The sequence below is a fragment of the Scleropages formosus genome, chromosome 23 (genome assembly GCF_900964775.1).
Source record: "Scleropages formosus chromosome 23, fSclFor1.1, whole genome shotgun sequence".
Classification (NCBI taxonomy): domain Eukaryota; kingdom Metazoa; phylum Chordata; class Actinopteri; order Osteoglossiformes; family Osteoglossidae; genus Scleropages; species Scleropages formosus.
This window is the reverse complement of record NC_041828.1, coordinates 6,249,330-6,273,520: the sequence shown is the minus strand read 5'-3', so window position 1 is coordinate 6,273,520 and position 24,191 is coordinate 6,249,330. Positions and strand designations below refer to the sequence as shown.

Below are 24,191 nucleotides of genomic sequence, written 5' to 3'. Positions count from 1 at the left end.
ATTGTTTGCACATATTAGTAAAAATGAATCACAACTGCATGAAATTATTATTTATATAATAATCATCAATAATTATTATTTGGAATAAGTCATGGTGCAAAAAAACAAACATCGCAAAGACATTTTAATCGTTCTAATCATTGTTTTTTTGTATTTCATTTCATTTTTTATTAACATAATCAATAATGGTACAAATGATAGCAACAAAGAGTATAACAGTATAAAGATATATTAAAAAGAAAAAAACAAATGTAGCCAGAGGAATACAGATTACAGTTTAGATAAAAATGCTCAACAATTTACAGAGTGTAATAGTTTTAGTTGCTTTTATTAGTGGAGTCTTGGATAGTAGTAATGTACTGTTTGATTTCATTTGAGAGTGCTATAGGTCAGATTTCTTGCTAGAGAGTTCTAATCAAGGAAACCAAAGAGCACATTTTCCCACTAGAGTGACAATGGTTTGCGATGCTGAACATTTACATGAATGAAATTTTGCAATTTTTGCCAAAGTGTTACACTTACGAGCACTGCAGGACTACGTGCAGAACAGTTTATGATTGCTCTTTGCAAAATAAGACAGGTTGTGCCAATGTTTTTTTGAATTTTTGATGATAAAAACTTGCTGGGTAAATTGTCTGGATCAGCTTAAATGATACCTCTTTAACCTTATTTATGAATACAGATACATCTGTGGTAACAACCATATTTTCCTCCCTGCACACAGGCCTGTTACACATATGGAATTCCAGAATGAGATGACATAGGGTACGGAAGTGGCTTTGTTATTGTTTACCGAGGCTACAGAGACATAATACTTGTCAATCAATGACTATTTTGGGTTGAGTGATGGCAGTTCAACTGAGAAAGAACTGCGGAGATTCTTGAGGAGCATACGAGTACCAGAAGGACTAGCCTTCACGATAGTCAAAAATTCTCTTAGTGATATTGTTTTGATACTCTTCACTGTACACAATACAAAAATGTATTTTGGATTAATCTGAGAATTTTTTTTAACATATAATCAATATAGTTGTAATACATACTTAATACATAAATTAACATGAAGGATTTGTTTATCAATTCCACTTAAATTTCTTATAGTTTGAATTAATTTTTAACTTTTCTCCATAATTATAATCTTACTTAAATCAGTATGAGTCCTGAAGACTGATTTTCACTTGAGTTTCACCATTTGCTGTTTCTAGTGTGGTATATCATTTTCATAGTTTTCACTTTTTTCCATTGTAAAAGTGTGTGATTTGATGACAAGCTTGAATTTTTACAATGTGGGAGACCATATAGTCTAAAATGCAAAGTATTTTTAGAAAATATAAAGAGGGTATATCCTATTACTCATAAATTCATTAAATACTGTAAAAGCATGCTATTCATTAAAAAATTTATTTCAAAATACCTTATCTCACGTGCTTATGATGACAAAACAGTGCCAGCCCTCAACATTGCACAGAAATTAGACTGCATATTTATGTTCCAGACTTTTGAATGCATTCTCATTAAGTCCAACAAAAAGTGGTATAACTCAAGCTCTGGTTTCTTTCAGAGCTCTCCATCTTTTCCAGTGCCTCAGCTCACAACCAGCAGCTGGCCTTCAGCACATGTCACAGCTGGGGTCATCTGCTCCCAGCACTATGTGTGACTTTTCTGCCTTTTCCAGAACCTTTTCACTTCACTGTGTCCGTGGGGTGTCACAACCATCACCCTGTGTGGGGCGTTCTGCCACACAAGCACCCCTAATTCCTGCACAAGGGAGAGAGGTTCTTCCAGTCAAAAAAGCCCAGCTGAACTCAGTAAAGTGTTCTCAGTTTCCACAAGCGAAAAGGTCAACGGCAAAAACATGAGAGACACAGGAACTGACCTGAGCTCTGTCTCTCAGCACTTCAAAATCAGCCTGGGACAGGAACTGGTTATATAGCACTCCTGGTAAGTAAAAACAAGAAAACAGAAGTAGTACACAAGACAATCATATCTGTTACATACAAACAACCTGGCTATGGCAGACAGACAAACGTAGCTGCAGGACTTTGTGTGTGAATAAACCAAACTGCGATCTCACTGCACTGGGCCGACGAACTACAGCACCACAAATTTCACTCTAAATCAGCATTACACATACTCGGTCACTTTTATATCTTCTGGACGACAACAAAAAAAAAATATTGCCAATAAATGATGACAAACACATTCAGAGAATTTCATACAACAACACAGAACAAACACTGCCATGCAGATCACAAGTATGCAAATGAAAGTATTGGATGGGTAATTTCTGACCCCTAATCTCCATAAATGGACCCTTCAATATCTACAGAAGAGGATGTGTTTACACACTGAGACACATACTCACCTTCTGTGAATGACAGCCTGTCTCGTTCCAGCTCCCAAAGTCGAATCTGGTCAGTGATTGTGGGGGGGAGCACAGGGGTCTAACAAAAAAACAAAACATGGGAGGGGGTGAATTTGCTCACACTAGGAAACATATCAATCCATCACAATCCACCTGATCACATCATGTCATCAGCAGTGTGATTAAACCATAGGTCATATACCTGTTTGAGCATGACAGGGTGTGCTCTTGTCCTCAGAAAGTGGATAATCTGAAAGCCGCACAAGACATGCCTTATTTCAATACAAACTTGCATCAGTTACTTAAACCGTTAAAAATTATGTTTTCTAGTTTAACCAAACTGAGTATAATCAACACATTAAGCTATATTTTCTTTAAAGATTTAAAGTTCCACAAATGTTCTCAACAGACCAGGGGTCAGCTCTGTTACTGGAGGCATAAATCGAGTAGGTTTTACATTAAGCATTCCAACAGACATCAGAAAAATCATGCAAAAGGATGACGTGTGTCTGTCTATCCTGACTCAGTGTGTCTACAGCATTCTGTTTACCTGGTGAGCAGTGATGCCATTGGCTATGGCCTGCTGGACTGACTCCCTAGTCACCTGAGCCACCACCACATTGGGGAAGCGGTATAGCATCTCACTGAACAAGGCCACCAGAGCAATCTGCAGTTCTGAGTCTGGGGGGGAGGAGGAGGAGGCAGGGAGGGTGATGATCTACTGCCCTGAGAGAGGGTAGTACATTTTGGTTAAACAAATGACAGGAGAACAGTAACAAGCACATACTTGTATAGGCATACAGGCGATAATTTGTTTCCACTATAATGAAGCCAGAGTCACCGGTCCCAGGAGTGACAGGCATGGAGGCAGAGGAGCTGTTGGCCGTGACGCCCGCAGCCAGGGTGATGGCCAGCCTTGTGGGGTAATATCTCCTGGACTTCCTCTGAGAGATGGAGACACTGAGAAAATCAGCTTCTTCAACCACTTTAACTTCTCTTAATATCTAGATCCCAGTAGTTTTGTCATTCACTGACAGCAAATAATGTAAAAACATCTGATTTCAACACTTCATTAAAGACACCTCAAAGCTGTTATTCCCCCTGGTCTTTCTTACATGGTCCTCTAGGAACTGAACATGCTGTTTAGATCAACTTGTACAGGCTTGCTGTTTGCACTGGAACCAACAAGTCAATGCACTCAGCTTTCTTTGTGAACCACTGAGCAGATGGCACTGTCCATTCAGCTCCCTTGTCTCTCACCTTCCTCTGGAAGACGAGCCCAAACTCACGCAGATGCTGCAGGAAGGTCAGCAGAGATTCACTCATTCCCTCCACTGAGTAGTCCTAGAGTACAAGGGCAGACAGGGCAGACTGCCAGGTTACCCCCGCAGGGACTCAAACATGGTCAAAGACAGTTTTACAAACCCTTACAAGGACACACTTGCTTTCAAACAGACAGGTTTGCTCACCCATCAGTAATTTGATGCAACAGGCTGTCTGGCTAAACTGGATGACTGACAGACAGCTTTAAATGAACTACATGACACTGCACTTCGAGATGTGCTGGGCAGAGAAATGCTTTTACCACTACAGAAAAGCTCATAGAGATCATTTCAAAAATACATGCACAAAAAAATGCAAGATACGGCTGTGTGTAAAATAATGACTTTAGCTTTAGAGTCCCGAGGGCTTTTTGCAATAGTCACATCAGAGCAACAAAATGGCCATACTTGTAAATCACAGCTAGAATCAATACACATCTTTTTCAAATACCTCAATTGATTATGATAGATCAAGTGCTTAACAGAACTTTACTAATATTTCGTTAAAATGAGTGTAAGAAATATAAAAGTCAACAAAAAACTTATAAATGCAAATGCTATATTTGAAAACCACCTTGGAAAAATTAATCCATTTATTTCAATACTATTGTGGCAAAGCAGTACTCTCAGTGCCAGAAACTAATTATGGAACAATCAATATTCATTACAACAGCAGAAATTTTTATTTACCCTTCCAAGTGTTGAAAAACTGAGCTGGAACAAAAAGGACAGAATTTCCACCAGGTCCATCCCTCTGGACTGAGAGAGAAATGCAAATTAAAACAATGCAAACCCTTTTGAACACTTTCTGTTACCATGTGCTACAATTTGCAGATATGGAGATCTGCAATTAATAAAAAATTATATACTATGACAACATGGTAATTATTTGTATGTTGTGAACATCCTGTGACTTAACAATATATGCATGCCACCTTGCTTTCACCAATCAGAAACATTCAATAAATGGGTTCCTCATGGACAGAGGAGGGTAGAATGAGACAGCGAGTCCTCAGAGAGAGGTGCGAAAACACAAGTACAGGGGTTAAATTTCTTATTTAGGACACACCTGGGCAGTGTTGAGGTACTGGAGAATGAAGTACCAGAGCTGCGAAGCCGTATCGAGGAGAAGAAACTGAAACCCGGCCGAGGTAATGCATGGGGCTTCTCCTGCCTCACTAGGGGGAATGAGAAGAGAAATGACAGACACAGGGGGAACACAGAAAAGACATTTTTAGCACACAAACAACTCAGATCAGCACTATCCATCGAAATGAAAAAGACTTAAGAAAAACAGGTAGATTTTAATATTGATGCTAACAATATACGCAGGATGAGGGATGCTTTCTAGTGTCATGTTCTTTATCCTGATTATTTTTAAAGTCTTTAATATTAACCGAATATATGAAATATCCTTGTGGTATTATTAGAGTGAGTGGTTCTAGGATCAGGTCTTGGAACCACTAGGGATTCTGAAAGCAGAAGCAGCGGTATGTTGAAACACAGATCAGAGTGTATGAGCACTAAGTAAATTGCAGGCCCTCCTACCTTCTCATGAGACCAGCCTGCGTGAGCAGCTGAGCCAGGTCCTGGCTCACAGCTGCACTAGGTGAGCCCACCATGAAGTGCAGGATCACCTCCCAGCGCTCCATGGCATAGCGGTCTAAGCTCTCCACGTCTCGCGCATGCCGGTCTGGCCCCAGAATGCTGCCTTCGTCCGCCCATGCTTTCCCACTAAGGGGGAAGAGAGAGGGGAACCCAGGTCATCCTGCCTCATTTAACATCTCCAGTCTGAAAACGTGCTGAACTTCACTCTTTAAATGTGTGCAGAAATGTGCCAAGACATTTTCACTGTACTAACCATGTTTACTCAGAAATGCACAGCTTAGAGAATAAAAATTGATGTGAAAATGTGTTGTGAAGAAGATACTGAAGTTTTGTTTTCTTAAGTGCACAGGCCATGACCTGGTTGCTCCTGTAAACAGCATATGAGACAACACTTTCTGTCTCTGAGGTAAATAACTAATGCAGTGTAGGTAACAGAAACCTGAGGTATTCACTTCCTATCCTCGCAGAACTCACCCCCCCAGAACAGCGATTCTCAGGTTGTCTTTGAAGATGGGGTTCAGCACGATCCCTTGCAGCCCCCCTTGGAGCTGCTGGCTATGCCAAAGGCGAAGCCCCCTGAGCACAGACACACAATGGTCGTGCTCCCTGCGGGGAAGTGGTAGCGGGTTAGTTAACGCACCGGAGAGGTGTGAACCCGCTACTTTTCATACAACATGCAGCACAGTTACGCACTTCTGACCGTCCTTCTTCACCCACAGGGACGTGGCAGCCTCAGGGAGTGCTTGATCCAGGAAGAGCATTCGCATCACATAGTTCTTCGCCAGTACAGGGAGCTCCCTGCAGTAAAGGAGACAGCAAAGGCACGCAAGGACTGACAGCACTGTCATAAATTCAATTCCTGTCAAACACACAATACTATTTATCCATTTAGCTTGTGCTTTTCTCCAAAGCAACTTACAATGGGAGGCTTGTCTGATAAGCTTATTTCAGAAATGTATCCATTTATACAACTGGGTCATTTTTACCATATCTATTCAGAGTAAATACAGTCATATCCCAAGATATTTTAACTTTACGAAAAATTTTGTTTACATTTATTTATTTAGCAGATGCTTTTCTCCAAAGTGACTTCCAATTGAAACTATGTAGCATTACCAGCCCACACACCTTATTCACCAAGGTGACTTACACTGCTAGATACACTACTTAGAACGGGTCACTCATCCATACATCAGTGGAACACACTCTCTCTGTCACTGACACACTATGGGGGAACCTGAACAGCATATCTTTGGACTGTGGGAGGTAACCAGAACACCTGGAGGAAACCCACGCAGACACGGGGAGAACATAGGTGCTGTGAGACAGCAGCGTTACTCACTGTGCCACCATTTAACACCCATTTCAGATACTGAGCCTTTTTTTTGTTTTTCATTTTGATGGTAACTGCATTCCACGTACCAAGAGCCAACTTCTGTCGCGAGGGGCCGCGACACCATGCACCGCACCACCCCACCCCCCCTCCCGCTGCCTGGTACACATTGCACCCGACCGCCATGATGGACCTTGCAGCTGGTGGGCCCACATGGCCTCCCCACGATGCCTTTTTGGGCTGAGCCCGGCCGGGTTACGCGGGCTGCCCGGCCACCAGGCGCTCACCTAGGAACACTACCCCCAGGCCTGGCTCCAGGGGTAGGTCCCGGTGACCCTATTCCGGGTAGGGTAAACGTTTTCCTGTTTCCATTTTTCATAGGGGTTTTTCGGATTGTGTTAGTCTGGATCTTCACTCTAGACCTGTTTGCCGTGGGAGACCCTACCAGGAGCATACTGCTCCCGACCACATAGTTCTGGGGATCCCTAGATCACACAAGCCCTTTCACCACACCAAGGCCCCGATCCAGGGAGAATTTGCCCCAGGTGGAGGAGTTCAAGTATCTTGGGGTCTTGTTCACGAGTGAGGGGAGAAGGGAGCATGAGATCGGTCGCAAACTGGGAGCAGTGGCAGCAGTAATGCAGTCGCTGTACCGGACTGTACTGGCGAAGGGGGAGCTGAGCCATAAGGCGAAGCTCTCCATTTACCGGTCGATCTACGTCCCTACCCTCACCTATGGTCATGAACTTTGGGTAATGACCGAAAGAATAAGATCGCGGATACAAGTGGCCAAAATGAGTTTTCTCCGCAAGGTGTTGGGACTCTCTCTCCGTGAAGGGTGAGGGGTTCGGACATCCAGGAGGAACTCAGAGTAGAGCCGCTACTCCTCCACATTGAGAGGAGCCGGCTGAAGTGGTTCGGGCATCTAATAAGGATGCCCCCTGGGCGCCTCCCTTTGGAGGTATACCAGGCACGGCCAACTGGGACGAGGCCCAGGTGTCGGCCCAGGACCCGCCGGAGGGATTATATCTCACAGTTGGCCCGGGAACGGCTGGAGATCCCCCACACTGAGCTGGAGGAAGTTGCGGGGGACTGGGGCGGCTGGGCCTCTCTGCTCTTTCTGCTGCCAACGCGACCCGAACAGGAGAAGGGGGATGGAAGATGGATAGATGGATGGATGGATGGTTGGTAACTGTGCTTTCAGTGTACGATAATTGCCTATGCAATGAGTTTCTCAGGAAGGTGTTACCTTCATAAGAATAAGTAAGAGTGTATGTTGAAAAACATTCTCACTTATCTAAAAAGGGTGCTGCAATGGTATTCAACTCTGGGTCCTTTCAGTGCAAGGTGGTGCCTCTAACCACTATACCACCTGCTGCCCCATTTAAAAATACAAAGCTGGCATCATTCAAGGACCTTATTTCTATTCTCTAATAAAATTATTTACATGTACAGTTTGTTTAAAGGGTGTATTGACAGTCAAACAGATTAATAATATGAATCATCAGTTACCAGCCAGCTCAAATTTATTAACGTGACAGGAAAAAATTTATTATAAGACTCGCTTATAGGTTTTTCTTTTCCACACTTCATTAAGATCTAATTAACTGAAAAAAAGAGGAAATATAGATCTCCATGTAATTATATACTAATGAAGATATTGCACAGGATGCTACAATTGGTCTTTTCCATCAGTCGCTGGGACTTCAACATTTTACTCCCATGAAGGTGATACTGAGGAAGAGGGGAGGGGGAGGTGTGTGTGTGTGTGTGTGTGTGCGTGCGTGCGTAATTTCACCTGAACACAGCGAGGCATGTGGCTGGATGGTTGTAAAGCCGATCCAGGATGTCTGGACTCAGCTCTCTCAGGTACTCATGGAGGTTCTTACACTGCAGCTGCACGCGGAGCTTCATACCTGCAATGAGAGAGAGAGAGAGAGAGAGAGAGAGAGAGACACACACTTATGTGCAAATCATGTTGACAAATGTGTGCCAAGGCAGAGACATATATGCCAATGTGTATAAACGTAAATGTGAAGAAATGTTTGGAAAAGTGGACAAATAATATGCGCAAAAATGCCGCACATCTCGGCTGGCGCAAGTCAGTCAAGTGCGTCACAAATATTAACAAATAAGAAATATGTGTACAATTTTTACTACCCACAAAAATGTTACAATTTTTGCATAAAACTAAATATACTGTATAAACATTTTTGGTCTTGTGAAACTGTATTTCCACAAGAAAACTAAAATATTTTTCATCTTGCTGCTGTGTAACTGTTTTTCGAATCCTCCACTCACTCACTCACTCAGTTCGTCACTAACAGGAACCGGCAACTTGATACCTTTTCAAACTCTTTAAAGTACAGGATTGCGAGTCCTTTTTACCTCAACTGCTGGTGTTTTGCAGTAAACAGAAGAATTTTCTGGACAAAGTAGCAACTTTCACCAAATTCATCCTCATTCAGGTTTTCTGCTGTGCAGAAGCCATGTTGGAAGATCACATGACCAAAACCGCGCTTTGTCATTGGCTGAAATCAGACGCTTCGGGTTGCCAGAGTTTCAGGTAATAAATCCCCATTTGGGGGATTTTGACAAACCAATGGGTGTGAATGTGGAGTGAATATTATGAAGCCTATAAACACGCAAAAATCAATGACGGGATAAAAAAAAAAAGACTCTGCAATGTAGCACCAAACAGCCAACAACCTTTTTTTTTTGCAAAATATTAATATACACATGTGCTTTCTGAATCATTACCTTTACTCATTTGTTGACCCATTTCTCCAAAGCAACTTAGTGTTACTCTGCTTATAATTATTAACCCACTTATACAGTTGGCTGATCATTCTTAGTGGCACAATTGAGGGAAACAACAGCTAGAGGTGGCATCTGCAGCTGAGACGAAACGCAGAAGCTCTAACCACTATGGCACTTTCTTCTACGTTTGAAAACTAAACCGTAGAGAGAACTGGTAAAGGCTGTCTTGATGCTGAGAAATAGTACTTCTGAGGTGTAACACAAACTCTATAGGGGATCAAAACAGTGAATGCTCATGAAAACTAAGCTGGGAAATCATGGACATTATGCTGTAGTTCCACAAAAATATTTTATTGTAAATAAAAAATTAACATGAAAAATGTAAAAATATTTGGCTAACATTTACTCTTCCATTATCATTTCAAGTCTTACATTATTCAACCTCTATTACACAATCAGAAATATAGACACATTATACTGACAAACAACTCTCTCCATTACTCAGTGTCTGTTTACATTGCTGTACATTCTTGCTTATTAGCCAAAGAAATCTGAGCCAGTGTTTAGCTGGCAAAGAAGCCCGAACTTCAAAGAGTAAAGCCGTATGGATGGACATTCTCCCAGAATGGCAGTTTTAATATTAAAATATTCAGTCCATCCAGATACAGCAGAGTGAGAACAACTGCAGTCATCCGACATGCTCTTAAGAATCCTCTTTCTCTTGGAACCTGCAATTAACACCAAAGGGTGAGGAGCAGAACATACACTGAGCAAGTACTTATCTGTAAACATTGTACTGAAATACATGAATTTATAATAAACTTTATGATGATCATCTAAAATGTTTGGTGGTATATATGATTAAGTGCATTTCTGTACATTACCTGCAATGTATGCATGTATAGAAGACCGTCTGCCCTTCATCCGCAGACCTCATCTGTCTAGTATGATACACCATCCCCTCTTTGTTACAGCGGGAGCATCGCCTGTCGATCTGCAAAGGAAATATTCAAAAGCCCAAAAAGTTGATGAAGCAGCTTATCTGTGTAACTGGAACGTCTCAAAGTTCGGCATTAGACATAAGCAGTAAGCATCAGCATCCCTGATCATCCCTGCATTGCTCTTTGATCTGAGAGGACGGATTAGTTCGTGGTAAAGTGTCATACTTAAGTATTTTGCTAGTGGGCTAAGTGAACGTAGGGGACTCACCACTGGTCCCTTGAGTTCAGCCTCCTCCTCCTCTTCCTTTGGAAAAGAAGAGGCTTCCAAAGGGTTAAACACCACTGATGATGTGACCGCTTTGTCTGCGAATTCTGACAAAAAGAGCGGCGTGAGATTTTTAACACCCCTTTCTGTGGCTGGGGAGGGGCACTGGGTTTGTGAGCGTGACCCTGCGGCGCCGATGTCTCACCGTGGATGGACACCGTGAAGCGGCACCGGGGGCATGTGACCGTCTCCTCCAGGCCGGGCAGGGGCAGCACGCAGCCGCATTCAGGGCAGAAGCTGTGATCTCCGCTGAAGGTAGACATCTCTTCCAACAAAACGCACACAGGTGTATCAAACACACTCCAAACAAAGAAGGTCAAAGAATCTCACCAGTCAAATTAAACACATGTTTTTAAACACATAACAAATCTGTGGCTTACATGGACAATATACACTTCAGAAAATCAGTTGATAAATGTACAAGATGTAGAAGCAATAAAGGTTAGATATCACTTAAGTTCTAGTGATTTAACTACTTTACAAACATTACTACTTAAATTTAAAAACAATTCATGTTTTGTTTGTATCCCTTCCTTCTCCATTCATCATGTCATCACTAAAAATGCAGTAAGAGCACATCACCGTTCATCTGTTTAGCTCTTAAATTCACATACAGAAGTGTTTGTATGTTTTCCAGTGAGCTAGAATGCAGTTTTAAGAGCAGATTTCTAGTTTAGTTCACAAACCGTAACGACCGACCTCTCTAACACGTTTCTACTCCCTGCTCTCCAACGATGGCCACAGTTAAAACGCATATGGTGTCCTCTACTCGCCCTCACTTAATTATCACGTACATTCAGACATGGGATTGACAAGCTTACCCAATGCAAATATTTTACGTTATTATTTGATCGTATTGTTTTTACTTTTAAATATCGTAAATAATTACGAATAATTATAATTTCCAGACAATTTGAGAAATTGCTGTCAGGCGAAGTCAACGAACAGCATTTCGGGCCTTTATACAAAAGCTTAATGGCGCTTGTTGATGACGTCTGTTCGAATGAGTCGACTCTTCGTATTGGAGTGAAAGTGCAAGGTAAAGCGGTCGACTTGATGCATTAAACTGTTTAAATACATTTATTATAGGGTCTGGCAGGGAATGAACACCACATTTTTTGATAAAAACAGGAGGGTAGCAAATATCAGCTAAATTCCTATATTTCCTTGTGGCCTTTGTTTGTAGACTGAAGTGTGTCATGTTACGAGCTAGCATGTCATGCTAACTGTTGTGACTGAGAGCGTAATGCAATGGAGAGGGAAATTACACAAAGGGTTATTTGTGCAGCTAAGCCTTGCCCATACGGTTTTATTAACCAAATGATAAAGCAATGGAGACGTGCAGTATTTTATTGGCGGGTTTCTTCTTGCTAGCCATCTCTGTCTCGTGTTAGCTTAGCTGAATGCTTAGCTAGCTTGCGCTGTCTTTTTCCCGCCACGATGCCATGGCATGCAACTTCGTTTAAAATTAAATTCGAGATTTTTTGACAGATATGGAGTAAGAAAGAGTTACTGGAGATGCAGTTAATGATGATCAATCAATTTGCATCTCCATAACGGGTTAAAATTGTGCTGTGATTCTCATGTGTATATAATAAATACGCCGGTAAGTTAGTTCTGTTCACATACAGTGTTGTTGTATTAATGGTGTCAGTTAAAGTTACTTTTTCATCATCATATAATGGAGCTAATGTCAATTATTTTAGTCATCTGACAATGACGGAGAACGATGTGGAGAACGAACTTCTGGACTACGAGGACGATGAAGTGGATGGAGGTGGAGGAGTTGGAGATGGGGGCCTTGGAGGAGGCGCTGGAGACAGTCTGTCCCTTCGGAAGGAAGGGGTGAAGGGCTCGTATGTGTCCATCCACTCATCAGGGTTCAGGGATTTCCTGCTGAAGCCTGAGCTGCTGAGAGCCATTGTGGACTGTGGGTTTGAACATCCCTCTGAAGGTGAGGAAAGGGAACCACTTTTCCTTAAGAGCACTGATACCTGAGTAGTCCACATGCTGGGCTTTAAATAACACTTGAGGAACAACTGTTCTCCTTATTCTGGAAGCAGTAAAAGTAGGTCCTGGGATACATGCTAACCCTGCTGTGTTTTCTCTAATCCTCTCCTAGTTCAGCATGAGTGCATTCCCCAAGCCATACTCGGCATGGATGTTCTGTGCCAGGCTAAATCTGGCATGGGAAAAACTGCAGTGTTTGTGTTGGCCACCTTGCAGCAACTGGAGCCTGTTACTGGACAGGTAATATTTTGGTTTATGTGTAACAAGCAGTGAGGTTCTGTTGGTATCAGGGAGCTGATCTGTTGATGATCTTGTTGGCCATAACCAGATGATATGGTATGCCAGTGGAGAGAGATAAGGAGGGGAGATACATGGGAATGCAAACACAACTTGTGCAGTAGCATTCTGTGTCAGCTGGAAAGGTTTGTTAGAGGAGGCCAGAAGGCCAGATACTAGTCCAGGTGGGATATCACCATGGCCTTCACCAGAAGCTTTACTGAGTGTCAGATAAGGATGGATCCTGTGGATGTTATGCAGATGTTTGTAGGACCGTGTTAGAGCATCGTATTGATAGAAGCTGAGACATGAGTAGATTTTTAGAAGAGCTGGGTATCGTCAGCATAGCAGTGATGCCAGAATCCAAGAGAACCAATGACAGAGCTGAGGAAAGAGGTAGGGAGCCCAGCTCCCAGCCCTGCGGAACACCACTTGAAAGACGCTGTTGGGAAGACAGGGAGCCACGGCAGACCACCTGATAGTGTACATGACATGTAGGACTCAAAGTTTTGACAGAAAAGAGAGAGGAGAGACAGACCTATAATTCGGGACTGAGTTTGGGTCTAGGGAGGGTTTCTTTAACCTTGGTGAGATGAGAGTAGTGGGTTTAACTTCCTGTGTGTGTCTGTTTTTAACTAATTTTTTCTCTCTCAGGTCTCAGTGTTGGTGATGTGTCACACTCGAGAACTGGCCTTTCAGATCAGTAAGGAGTATGAGCGCTTCTCAAAGTACATGCCTACTGTTAAGGTATTGGGTCCTCCCTCTCATCTGCTTGGGTTCTGCTCTCACCATTGGAGGCTGCTTGCTCACCTGTTCTTTCACTCCTGTCATCTCTCTGTTCAGGTGGGAGTGTTTTTTGGGGGTTTGTCGATCAAAAAGGACGAGGAGGTGCTGAAGAGGGAGAGTCCGCATGTGGTGGTGGGAACCCCAGGCCGCATCCTGGCCCTGTCCCGCAATAAGAGCCTCAACCTGCGTCACATCAAGCACTTCATCCTGGATGAGTGTGACAAGATGCTGGAGCAGCTGGGTAAGGGTTATAACTCTGTCTCTGGCTGTTAGACTGTATTTCATTAATATTCTGTGAAGATGGCCTCTGGAAGAGTAAAATTACTTTCTTACACGGTTCCTGTGTAAGACACATGACTGTATTGAAAGAGTCTTGTTTAATAACTTGTTTTATTACAGTATTTTTTTTTTTCTGCCTTAACTGTCCCTAATCTTGCTCTCCTTATTTCCTCCTTCTTTACTCTCTGGCAGACATGCGCAGAGATGTCCAGGAGATATTCCGCATGACACCCCATGAGAAGCAAGTCATGATGTTCAGTGCCACCCTGAGCAAAGAGATCCGCCCTGTCTGCCGAAAGTTCATGCAAGATGTAATTACCTCTCTCGTCCGTCTCCCTCCGCTCCTCCCTCTACCCTCCCTGTCCAGCCACGCCTCTGCACCCCAGAACCTCAGTGGAGGGTTGGAGGAGTCTCGGAGCATCCTTGAGAGCAAAAGCCACAATACGGGAGGGAGGGGTTCCGTTGTACAACCTGATGTTTCGTCGCGAAGAGCCAAAGTCAGTACGAGAACGCACATAACCTCCTCGGCTAAAAATACTCTCCAGGCACTACGACATTATACAACACTCTGTGAGTTGATATTTGGGCCTTGCAGTCCGTTATACAGGCTGACAGCGCATGATTCTTTGAAGATTTTTTGTCTTGTGGACAAATGAATTGTTTGTTTATGCATGCTGACACATGCATACCAGCAGACTCTGTGAGGTAATGTCAGAGGAAATGATATGAAAGGCTGAAGTTATGAGTTTGCATCTCAGTGCCTCAGACCTCATGTGTACATTATTCCTGTCCCCCTGAGTGAGTTTTTACATCAGCTGTCTGCTTTGAAATAACAGAAGGCACCAGACATTTTTGGATGCATGCATATTGAGCTGTGTAGGCATAAGCACACACAAATATATGGCTGTGATCTACACAATTACCGTAGTTCAGTTAAAGCTAATGGTTCAGCTGGCTGCCGAAGCTGTGCACGAGGCGGTCAAAAAGTTCATCCAGCTGCGTTGTTTAACTTTCCTCTCGATTTATTGACCCTGCAGTACAAAGTGACTGGTCTTCAAGGACACAACGGCAAAACCTCTCCCGTATCTAAATCAGTTGGCCGTTTATTTCTGGTAGTTTCTCCCCCGACTGAGGTTTGAAATGGCTCCGTCGCCATGCGCTAAAATTGTAAAAGAAATCTTTTTGTTGCCTGTAAAAGAGTAGCCTTTTAGCTTCATATTTAGGTTCCGTTTTGTGAACACTGAGACTGAAATTTGGGAAGAAATGTGGAAATAAGTCTGCGGGCCCATGTATCAACCACAGATTAAGAAAATCATTGAAAAGTACATGCAAATAAAAATGCAGAACGGGATGCGTAAGAACGCAGAGGGACAAAAATATTTTAAGGCTTTTTTTTTTTAAAAATTAAAAAAAAAAAAAAAAAAAATTCCCAGACCCACAGTAATGCTATGCACACCATGTTACTTGTTCAGTAAGTCACTGAGGATCTCTTTCATGGCAGAAGGTTGTGAGTTAATTTCCCAGAAAAGTTGTATGAAGTCATAAGACCAACGAAACACGGAAACCATCACCTTTGGATATGGTTGTCTTCATCCCCGTCTTGGTCCAGCGTCAGCTCTGCAGCTGGACCAGCATCGCTTTCCGTTTAGCAACGTCGCACTGAAGAGAGGAACCACCCGGAAACGGAACAACACAGCCACTGTGCCACGAAAGTCGCAACACGGCCTGTTTCTGGAATCTTCTAGATGAGATGCGCGGGTCTGAGACAAGCAGGAAGTGAGGGATGGTAGGGAGGGCTGAGCTGCGGAAGACTGGAGCGGGAGGGTTGAGATAAACAAAAAGCTGAGGCTGCAGGAGACTCGCGGGTGCAGATAGAACAAAAGAATCCGGATTCATAGAAAACGCTCCAAACCAAGTCGACATGAAAATGCTGAAAGTCCTACACAATGCCAGCGAGAGAAGTGCTTTAACTGTTTAAAAAAAGACCTAATAAGAGGTGTAATTAGGACATGTCCCTTTCCCTTAATTACTTTGCCAGCAAAGGAACTTTTTTTATGAGTCATCCCATTTGAACTAGCTGTCAAATCCAGTGTCCATCTGACAAGTGAAATGTGTTGCATTCATTCAGTTTACACACATTGCCATTTATTTAAACACAGAGGACTGCTCTCTCTCTCTCTTACTCACACACACACACACACACTGTACACTCGCGGCAGTCACATCTAGGTCAGAAACACCTCACCGTGGACAGGAAATCAAAGAAGTTCTGCGGTGGACTGGACAGATGGACAGTCTGATTGGATAGGACTGACTGGACAGACCTAGACTAGAGTGACTTCCAGACTGGCACGTGATGTTTGGAGTGTAGGCACTGGATGACTGAGGAACTTGACGTGACAAGGACTGAAATGTGTTCAGATTCAGACAACTGGACAGACCAGAACAGAGGACAAATGGCAAATAAACTGAGGACTTTGGGACTGATGGTCTTACGTGGTGAGACGGTCAATGAGTCCCTTTTTGAACTTTGCTAACATTGCTCATATAAGGTAAGTACAGGGTTCCTTGTTTAGCGGTGTGTTGGAGCTTTTACTGAGGAAAGATCCTGTTTCAGGCAGAAACAAACTCTGCTGAACCGGGGTTCAAAGGAGTACAAGATTTCTGTTTTTAGGCCTCGCTTTTCAGAGGCAGCTGTCGTTCTTTGGAAAAAAATAGCTTAAATTTACCATTATGTGTTAAAGGAAAAATAGTCTAGTCAGGTTTTACAAATGGGGATTCTAACTTTTTTTGGTAATGATTCTGGTCTGGATCTCAGGTTAATAAGTTGAGAATGTGATGAACAGGCTGCTGGAACCGTCTGGTTTAACCCCCACGGTCTTGGCAAAAAATGCTTTTCGGATGCGTTTCTCTAATTTCTACAAAGTTGTCCAAGCCCTACCCACAACCATGCTGTATTATTTGACAGCGTTAGAACGCCCTCTGTAAGGACGTTAGGAGTTGGCATTGTGGCATGTATAGTTTGGGAGGGGCTCTCAAAAACGTTTGTCCTCTAGAGTGGACAAAATTGTATGCTTGGGTCTCAGGACGTTGAGACAGGAAATGGGGGCACAGGTTCCCACTCGTGGACTGGGGCTTCACTTTGAGCTGGTCAGTCATTGTAGTTGAAGATCTTAATGATAACCTATAATGTTTTATGTCGTATTTATAATGTACAGCATAGGACTGTTTTCCTTTAACACAATTTTCAATTAAAATTCTTCATTCATACCAAACTTATGAAAGGGTCTCATGGTTGTGTAACTAATTTGTCCTGTTGGGGTCTTTGACGGACACCCATAAGTGTCATAGTTAATCAGTGACGGCACAGTTTGGCGGTGAAACTGGTCACACATTGCTAAATAAGGAAGAACCAGGAACAGAGGTGGAGTCCTGTCTGTGTGTGTGTGACTGTGTTTGTGTAAATTCATTGTGGAAAATAAGTAATTGATGGTAACTCCCAATCAACTTAAAGCCAGCTGTCCTAATGTTTGCGGTTTGTAAATACTGATGAAAACTAGATGTTGTTCTTCATCTTCACACTCTAGATATGTCAAATTCTCCTTGTGGTTTTTGTCTTGAGTGGTGTATCGTGTCAGTATAAGTGTGCGTAAGAGATGGTGTGTATTTACGCGTTGTCTTGTGTGTGGTCTGTGCGTGTTGTTGTTGTTCCATGTTGTGTGTTCTCTGTGGGACGGGAGGGGGAGGGTGTACATCTAACCCCCATCCCTCTCTCCCCACCTTTCTCTTTTCTCTCACCCCTGACCTCCCGCCGCCGTGTACTCGTATCCCTCACGTTTTCCTCGCCTCCTTCCAACCCTCCACCGCAAAACGCTCCTCTCGCTCATCCCTCTTCCCCGCACCCTCCCTCACACACACATGCTCTACGTGCCTGGCCATTTTCCCCTAAACCCCTCCCCCCTGCTCACCCCAGCCAATGGAAATCTTTGTGGATGATGAGACCAAGCTGACCCTGCATGGCCTGCAGCAGTACTACGTCAAGCTAAAGGACAATGAGAAGAACAGGAAGCTCTTTGATCTGTTGGATGTTCTCGAGTTCAACCAGGTACGGTCCGCGTCCAGGAGCCACTTTTCCACCTGCCGGTCACTCCAGTTCCAGTACAGCCAACATAGTGGGTTTTTACCAGTAGGTCATCAAAAGCACTGCAAGTATGAGAGTGGCACTGCTTGCTGTTCGGGCTACGGAGTTCCTTTTTTTTTTTTTTCCATCGTTATCAACCAACTGGCCAAGGCAGGCTTGTGATCTGAAGCGTAGGACATGAGGCAGGGAACACACAATTTAGAGTCACCAGTCCACCCGAAGCTCATGTTTGGACTGCGGGAGGAAACGGGAGCACCTAGAGGAGACCAACACAAACATGGGGAGAACATGAGAACTCCACACAGGCTGAGGCAAGAACTTCAGGCATTAGCACGACCTGCTGTGTTGCCGTGCAGCCCTTGGAAAGAAAAGTGATGTAGGAGAAAAATCATTTTCCAAGCGTGACTTCGATAACCTGTTCCGCCAGCTATCGTCTTAGTACAGTACCACTCAACTTCCACTGTTAATTACCAGTTGTGCGAGATGGCATTTTCACTTTCGTAAGCAAATCGTTGGTGTGTGCGTGGTGTCACCGGCCAGGTGGTGATCTTCGTGAAGTCGGTGCAGCGCTGCGTCGCCCTGGCCCAGCTGCTGGTGGAGCAGAACTTTCCCGCCATCGCCATCCATCGCGGCATGCCGCAGGAGGAGAGGTTCGTGCGGCACTTTGTTTGTTTGTGTTTGTGCGCCGCTTTCACTCATTTGTATGGTGCTTTGTCAGTCATTTGTGTGGCTCTTTTGTCATTTGTTTGTGTACTGAGCTGCGTGTTTGTGTGGCGCTCTGGTGCGTTTATTTGCGCGGCTGTCTGAGCGCGTCTTTGTTTCCGTGTTCACTGGGCATTTCATAAAGTGTGCTTTGTGCCCGTAAGACGTCAAGTCTTGTTTCATCTTGGCTTCATGTTGTGTTTTCTCTAAGCGCACACTTGCACGGTAGGTTTGTGACTGTCATCTAATGTGGGTCCCGTGGGTGGGTCTTCATTGGTTCAGTGGTGTATGGAGGGAGATGTTTAGGTTGACCTTTGCTCACCCTCTCCAGGCTTGCCCGCTACCAGCAGTTCAAGGACTTCCAGCGGCGGATCCTGGTGGCCACCAATCTGTTCGGTCGAGGGATGGACATCGAAAGAGTAAACATCGCCTTCAACTACGACATGCCAGAGGACTCTGACACCTACTTACACAGGGTAACATGTTGAGAAACTGCTCCTCCTTGAGTTTCAAGTCTGTTGCCACCAAGTGTAGGATGAAATCAAAGTGCATAAAAAAAAAAAATTGAAAGTTACATTCTAAAGGAAAGGCAAAGCAGAGAAATGTACACGCCTGTGACAGCTGACAAGTAATGTTAGACTGTTTAGATCATTTACTTGCCTGGATGCCAAGAATTGGAAGTGCTATGACTGTTCCTCATTGGAGCGGAGAGAGTCGCCGTTTCCTCCAGCGCAATCTGACCACGCGCACGCATCCGTTGCCAGGTGGCCAGGGCCGGCAGGTTTGGGACGAAGGGGCTGGCTATCACGTTCGTGTCCGACGAGAGCGATGCCCGAACCCTCAACGACGTGCAGGACCGCTTCGAGGTCAACATCAGCGAGCTCCCGGAGGAAATCGACATCTCCTCTTACAGTGAGTGTCCGTCCTGGCTGGAAGCCGAGAGGGCCTGGGAATCCATGCCCTTCCTCTTGGGGTCCTTTGAAAAGGCCATCGGGACACGTTTCCACAGGACCACAAGACACGGCCGTCGATCCTCCAGAGCAAGTCAGAAATGGAAAAATGAAAGTGTGAGAAACTGTAAAAATGGTAACGGTAAAAATGATTCCCTGTGTAAGGAAGACGACTGGCTGGAACTTCTCAGAAGGGGTGTTAAGGACTAACTGAGGCCTTGGGTGACATGAGGCACAGGATGAGTCCGATCTTTCTATGGGCCACAGCGCGAAGGTTAACAGTTGAAGGCACCTTTGAAATTGCCGCTCGTGTTGTCAGACTGATAGGTCTTAAGTGTTCTTTTCTAATTAGATTGATAGGTTTTGGAGGAAAAGCTTCCGAACAGTTGATCTGTCTTTTGTGATTAAGAAACATTTTTATTTCACAGCAGCTTAGTGAGATCCCCACAAATGATTAGAGGAGCCAAAGGCAGAAAACGGTTAAGGATTTAATGTTATATTGTGACGGCTCCTCCGAACAGTGTCAGAGGAAATGTGTCAGCAGCCTGCTTGTCGAGCTCATTTCTTGCCCCATGACACAAATAAATGTGAGGAATGTTGTTATTAATGCAGTCGGTTGAAATCAAACGGCGTGAGCGATGCGTCAGATCCAATCCTTCGCTGTTATCCGAGCGTCTCGTTAAGTTCACATCACGGGAGGGAGTTTGCGCTAGGAAGGCAGCCGCTGGCTGAACTCATTGCTGCGTGCATCATCACACAGCTGCGCAGTATGTAGGGCAGACAACAGTTAAGGTGTTTCCTTGTTCTTCGGTAATGGTGTCGTGCGTTTATGTGTGCGAGAGCCAAAAATGAAGCAAACCAAGGAGGTGGGTCCAAAATGTATGAAGGTGTGGACTGTATTTTTACTTTTTTTGAAAGTGTAGTTAGCTAGTCTCGGAGATCACGATTTTTAACTACAAAGGGGACGCTTGATCGAAATGGAAGCTTCACACCCCGCTCTTACTGTGTTGCTGATCTGTCACTTACCCCTTGTGTTTCCAATTTGCTTGTGGTACTTTTGCCTCCTCTTGACAGTTCAGATGAAGTGTGTTGGGCACCATGTGGGGAGAGGTACTATGTAAAAGGTGCAGGTGAACTTTTACTGCGCGTGTGTATAACTTAAAAAATCACAGTAGGAATGTAGCTCTGAAGTCAATAGGCAATATTTATGCAGTGCATATATTCAGCTCAGTTTTTTTCTAGCACCCTCTGTGCTAAGAGGGTGGCATGAAGGTGGTATCTGCTCCTAGAATGTAAGGGTCTCACCTCTGAGTGCAGGTTCATGTGCTGTGGTGTACTCATGACCACTGTCTCTCTCTCTCTCTCTCTCTCTCTCCCCCCACAGTCGAACAAACCCGATAAAGAAGCAGAGGAGCCGTCAGCATCTCCATGCAATGAGTAATTTGAGTGACACACTAAGAAGTGCACATCTTTGTTTATGTAAATCGCCTTTCTGAATGAATCAAGTTTAAGCTGAGGTCACGGCCCCCCACTGATAGAAACGAGTGCAAGTGTCACGCAGACAGTGGTAGTATTGGGGCCCTCTTGCTTTTGCCATCATCACCTTTGTTTTGTGTATTCCATTTCTACTTCGAGTTCTTTGTATGAACCTAATAGGCAGCTTTTTCAGTACTTGACATATTTCCCGATTTTTCCCAATGCCCTTTTAGAGCTGTGACTTTGTTAGTTACCTGTGGTAGTTCTTTAACCTTGACATGAAGATAGAAGTGCGTGACGAGAAAAGTGGTGCGGTGGAAAGAGATGCATATTAAAAAGGAAATGGACAGTAGTTCTAGCTGTGTTCTGCATTTGAGAAATAAAACATCTAGACGGCACACGTTTTGGGTTTGGTATTAACAGCTCTCGGCCATTCTGATTACTATCAATTACATGCCTATCACAGTGTACTAGTGTAATGGCAGACTTGTACCTTGCCTGCAAAGGACAGGAAGTTGACATGCTGATTTTAAATGTATATGAAATAGCTCAGTGAAGGGGTTCAAAGTTACCGCTGACCCAAAGGGCATGAAGCAGCTTTAACTGTTTTAAGGGTGAAAACATTACTGTTTACCTTATCCATCCAACTGTTTGCACTGGGGAGGCTTGCAGCAACTCAGAGCCTATGCTGCAAGCATCGGGTGTGAAGTAGGGACCAGAGGTGGAATAAGTAAAATCATAGCCTCTTCCCTCAGGTGTCCAAGTTTCCCCAGAAGAAAAGTCACATTTCATTCCATAGAAGATACCTTTCAGTTTAGACATACTTAAAGCTAAACTGCTACACATGAATTTTAAGGCAAAGGGTTTAAAATGCTCAGTGCAGAAAGTATGCTTGAAACTAAGTTTTTTTTTTTTTTTTTTAGCAGATTATACACCACAACACTCCAGTAATTAATCCCCTAAGCTGTTAACGGAAAATGGATCAACTGCGTTCTAACTGGTGCTTTCGGATGACGCCTGTAGCCAAGTGCCAGACGGGTTTCAAACGCCCGTTAGATGTGACAGAGGCTGGAGGCTCGTTGACCAAGCAGGAAGGCCAAAGTGAGCAGCACGCGGCATCAACAGGAAGATGAGGGGAAGAGAGTGCGTCAAAGGAAACTTGATTAATGAAGGTTCGAAAAGGGAGGATGGGAGGAAACGGGTAGAGACCAAATGAAGCCTATTAAAAGTGCAGAAATACAGACATATTAAAATATTCAGTTTATTCTCAATGTATTAAAGTTATAAACATATCAGGCAGTGGCTTATCACATCACTATTAGAATAAAACCAAAAGAAAATTTCTCCTAAAGAATAGAAATAAATTTGTATTACATACTACTATGCTTCACCCAGTCAAACACCACCATGAATTGCAACAAGAGACATAAAATAATCATTGGTTTTTGAACAAACCAAACTTTAAATTCTTTGAGTGTCATGGAACTATACTGGTACTCATCTGCAGTAGTGCACAGTACAGAACGCCATTATGTGGAGGTGGGGGGGTGTTATACCGATGTCCTATGTCATTTGTGATTCTGGGTTATATTTCAGTATGGGCTTTGAAAGTTTGTTTATAAAGTCTGGTAAAGTAAATTCAGGAAGTATGACAATAGTTTTATGGTTTTAATTAAATCAAATTGAACAGCAATTATCCAGAATGCTAGATTTCATTGTCAGTAATGAGAATACACATGTAGGACCCCCTCTCTGCCCCCACAAAAATACTTGATTGCAAGAGACAGAGAACAAAAAAAAAAAAAAAGTACACCAAGGGAAAAGAATGAAGAGCACAGTGAGTCACAGGAGGAATCACCTTTCGCCCCAATGATATACCAGGCATGAGGTGGGCAACACAACAGAATGTTGGCAAAGTCTCCAACCTGCTTCTGTTCTCAAACACACACACAACCTATATCGCATTCCAGCACGTTTCCACAAGCGAAGGGAGCTCAGCTGGACATTCAGGAGAATGTCACTCCTTTGTCAATACCACCGAAATGTGATTAAGACTGAGCGTGCGCGCACATCTCCTGGCAGCAGGACCCGTTGGGCATAACACTTCACCGCAACAGCAAAGACAAGCAGAGCCCATTCAAACCCATGTCCTACATAGTTTCAGCAGCTCCTTCCATTTAGAGTATCCAGAAAAGTTGTGTGCGATCACACCAATGTCACCATTTAAGACACCCCAAACACTTTGCCGTTACAATTTGCCATCGATGCAAAATTACATCCAATATCCGTTACACGTTTCCAGTGTGAGCTTCTGTGATTTACGAGCTGAAAGAGCTCATCTGACCCCAAGAAATTTTGCACAGACAGCAGCACACTTCTTTCCCAGAGTTCCCCACATCGCAGAGCTTCAACACGGCAAACTGGGTCAATGGGAAATTCTAGTGTCACTTTTCGGCACATAGATAGCAAACAGCTAATGGTGAAAGTGAAAGGTGCTCTGGGGCAAAAAAGCATTTCCCTCACACGACTTCATGTGCAGAATGTGTCGGTAGCGTACACATGACGGCACTGGATCCACACGTGAGCGCCCCCCCCCCCCCAAACCACAGTGTGATTTCACAGAGAGTGGAACAGCACTGGATGCCATTTGGGACAGACACAGCGACTATCCCATCCAGTCGTTATCAATAACGTCCCAACCAGCATCAAGCAGAGCAACAACTTCAGAATTCTATCAATTAATATTTTACTTCTTTCATCATATAATGTATTCAGCTGCCTTAAACTTCATTCCACATGAGGAAAAATTATCCTGTTGCTCATATGCATAATCAAAACATAAATATTTATGGGCCACAGTTTATCTGCGTCTCTGTGGTTGGGGGTTGGTGTGACGCAAGGTTCTTTTTCATAACAG

At 43.7% G+C, this 24,191-nt stretch overlaps 3 protein-coding genes across 11 annotated transcripts; 1 reads left to right on the top strand and 2 right to left on the bottom strand.

The window, feature by feature from the left end:
- Window positions 1-1,167: 1,167 nt before the first annotated feature.
- On the bottom strand, window positions 1,168-9,121 carry gtf2h4 (general transcription factor IIH, polypeptide 4). Of its 2 annotated transcripts, none has more exons than XM_018754400.2 (14): window positions 8,974-9,121; window positions 8,427-8,544; window positions 5,989-6,093; window positions 5,770-5,901; window positions 5,236-5,421; window positions 4,757-4,865; window positions 4,378-4,446; window positions 3,626-3,709; window positions 3,153-3,309; window positions 2,916-3,046; window positions 2,568-2,615; window positions 2,366-2,444; window positions 1,877-1,938; window positions 1,168-1,758 (listed from the first exon to the last, which is right to left on the bottom strand). In XM_018754400.2, exons 2-14 carry the CDS (start codon window positions 8,540-8,542, stop codon window positions 1,648-1,650), a joined length of 1,389 nt encoding a protein of 462 aa, XP_018609916.1. In that variant the 5' UTR covers window positions 8,543-8,544; window positions 8,974-9,121; the 3' UTR covers window positions 1,168-1,647. The 2 variants fall into 2 exon arrangements, with proteins under 2 accessions (XP_018609916.1, XP_018609915.1); XM_018754399.2 differs by having other exon boundaries at window positions 9,017-9,121.
- Window positions 9,122-9,734: 613 nt separating this feature from the next.
- On the bottom strand, window positions 9,735-11,595 carry polr1h (RNA polymerase I subunit H). Of its 6 annotated transcripts, none has more exons than XM_018754408.2 (5): window positions 11,476-11,595; window positions 10,800-10,919; window positions 10,598-10,701; window positions 10,273-10,382; window positions 9,735-10,116 (listed from the first exon to the last, which is right to left on the bottom strand). In XM_018754408.2, exons 2-5 carry the CDS (start codon window positions 10,915-10,917, stop codon window positions 10,092-10,094), a joined length of 357 nt encoding a protein of 118 aa, XP_018609924.1. In that variant the 5' UTR covers window positions 10,918-10,919; window positions 11,476-11,595; the 3' UTR covers window positions 9,735-10,091. The 6 variants fall into 6 exon arrangements, with proteins under 6 accessions (XP_018609924.1, XP_018609922.1, XP_018609921.1 ...); XM_018754406.2 differs by lacking the exon at window positions 11,476-11,595 and adding an exon at window positions 11,354-11,392 and having other exon boundaries at window positions 10,800-10,917; XM_018754405.2 differs by lacking the exon at window positions 11,476-11,595 and adding an exon at window positions 11,269-11,384 and having other exon boundaries at window positions 10,800-10,954.
- Window positions 11,596-11,631: 36 nt separating this feature from the next.
- On the top strand, window positions 11,632-23,081 carry ddx39b (DEAD (Asp-Glu-Ala-Asp) box polypeptide 39B). Of its 3 annotated transcripts, none has more exons than XM_018754403.2 (12): window positions 11,632-11,693; window positions 12,361-12,608; window positions 12,777-12,904; window positions 13,595-13,687; window positions 13,784-13,967; window positions 14,198-14,316; window positions 17,979-18,110; window positions 18,687-18,796; window positions 19,180-19,324; window positions 19,613-19,760; window positions 21,183-21,235; window positions 22,201-23,081. In XM_018754403.2, exons 2-11 carry the CDS (start codon window positions 12,371-12,373, stop codon window positions 21,197-21,199), a joined length of 1,314 nt encoding a protein of 437 aa, XP_018609919.1. In that variant the 5' UTR covers window positions 11,632-11,693; window positions 12,361-12,370; the 3' UTR covers window positions 21,200-21,235; window positions 22,201-23,081. The 3 variants fall into 3 exon arrangements, with proteins under 3 accessions (XP_018609919.1, XP_018609918.1, XP_018609917.1); XM_018754402.2 differs by having other exon boundaries at window positions 22,198-23,081; XM_018754401.1 differs by lacking the exon at window positions 22,201-23,081 and having other exon boundaries at window positions 21,183-21,672.
- Window positions 23,082-24,191: the final 1,110 nt, after the last annotated feature.

Coding starts and splice junctions, on each gene's coding strand:
- ddx39b (XM_018754403.2), top strand. CDS start 12,371: ATGACGGAGAACGATGTGGAGAACGAACTTCTGGACTACGAGGACGAT. Junction 12,609..12,776: donor GTTTGAACATCCCTCTGAAG/GTGAGGAAAGGG, acceptor ATCCTCTCCTAG/TTCAGCATGAGTGCATTCCC. Junction 18,111..18,686: donor ATGTTCTCGAGTTCAACCAG/GTACGGTCCGCG, acceptor GTCACCGGCCAG/GTGGTGATCTTCGTGAAGTC.
- gtf2h4 (XM_018754400.2), bottom strand. CDS start 8,542: ATGAAGCTCCGCGTGCAGCTGCAGTGTAAGAACCTCCATGAGTACCTG. Junction 3,047..3,152: donor TCGCCTGTATGCCTATACAA/GTATGTGCTTGT, acceptor CCTCCCCCCCAG/ACTCAGAACTGCAGATTGCT. Junction 2,616..2,915: donor ATGGCATCACTGCTCACCAG/GTAAACAGAATG, acceptor TGCGGCTTTCAG/ATTATCCACTTTCTGAGGAC.
- polr1h (XM_018754408.2), bottom strand. CDS start 10,917: ATGTCTACCTTCAGCGGAGATCACAGCTTCTGCCCTGAATGCGGCTGC. Junction 10,702..10,799: donor CTTCACGGTGTCCATCCACG/GTGAGACATCGG, acceptor TCTTTTTGTCAG/AATTCGCAGACAAAGCGGTC. Junction 10,383..10,597: donor CTGAACTCAAGGGACCAGTG/GTGAGTCCCCTA, acceptor TTTCCTTTGCAG/ATCGACAGGCGATGCTCCCG.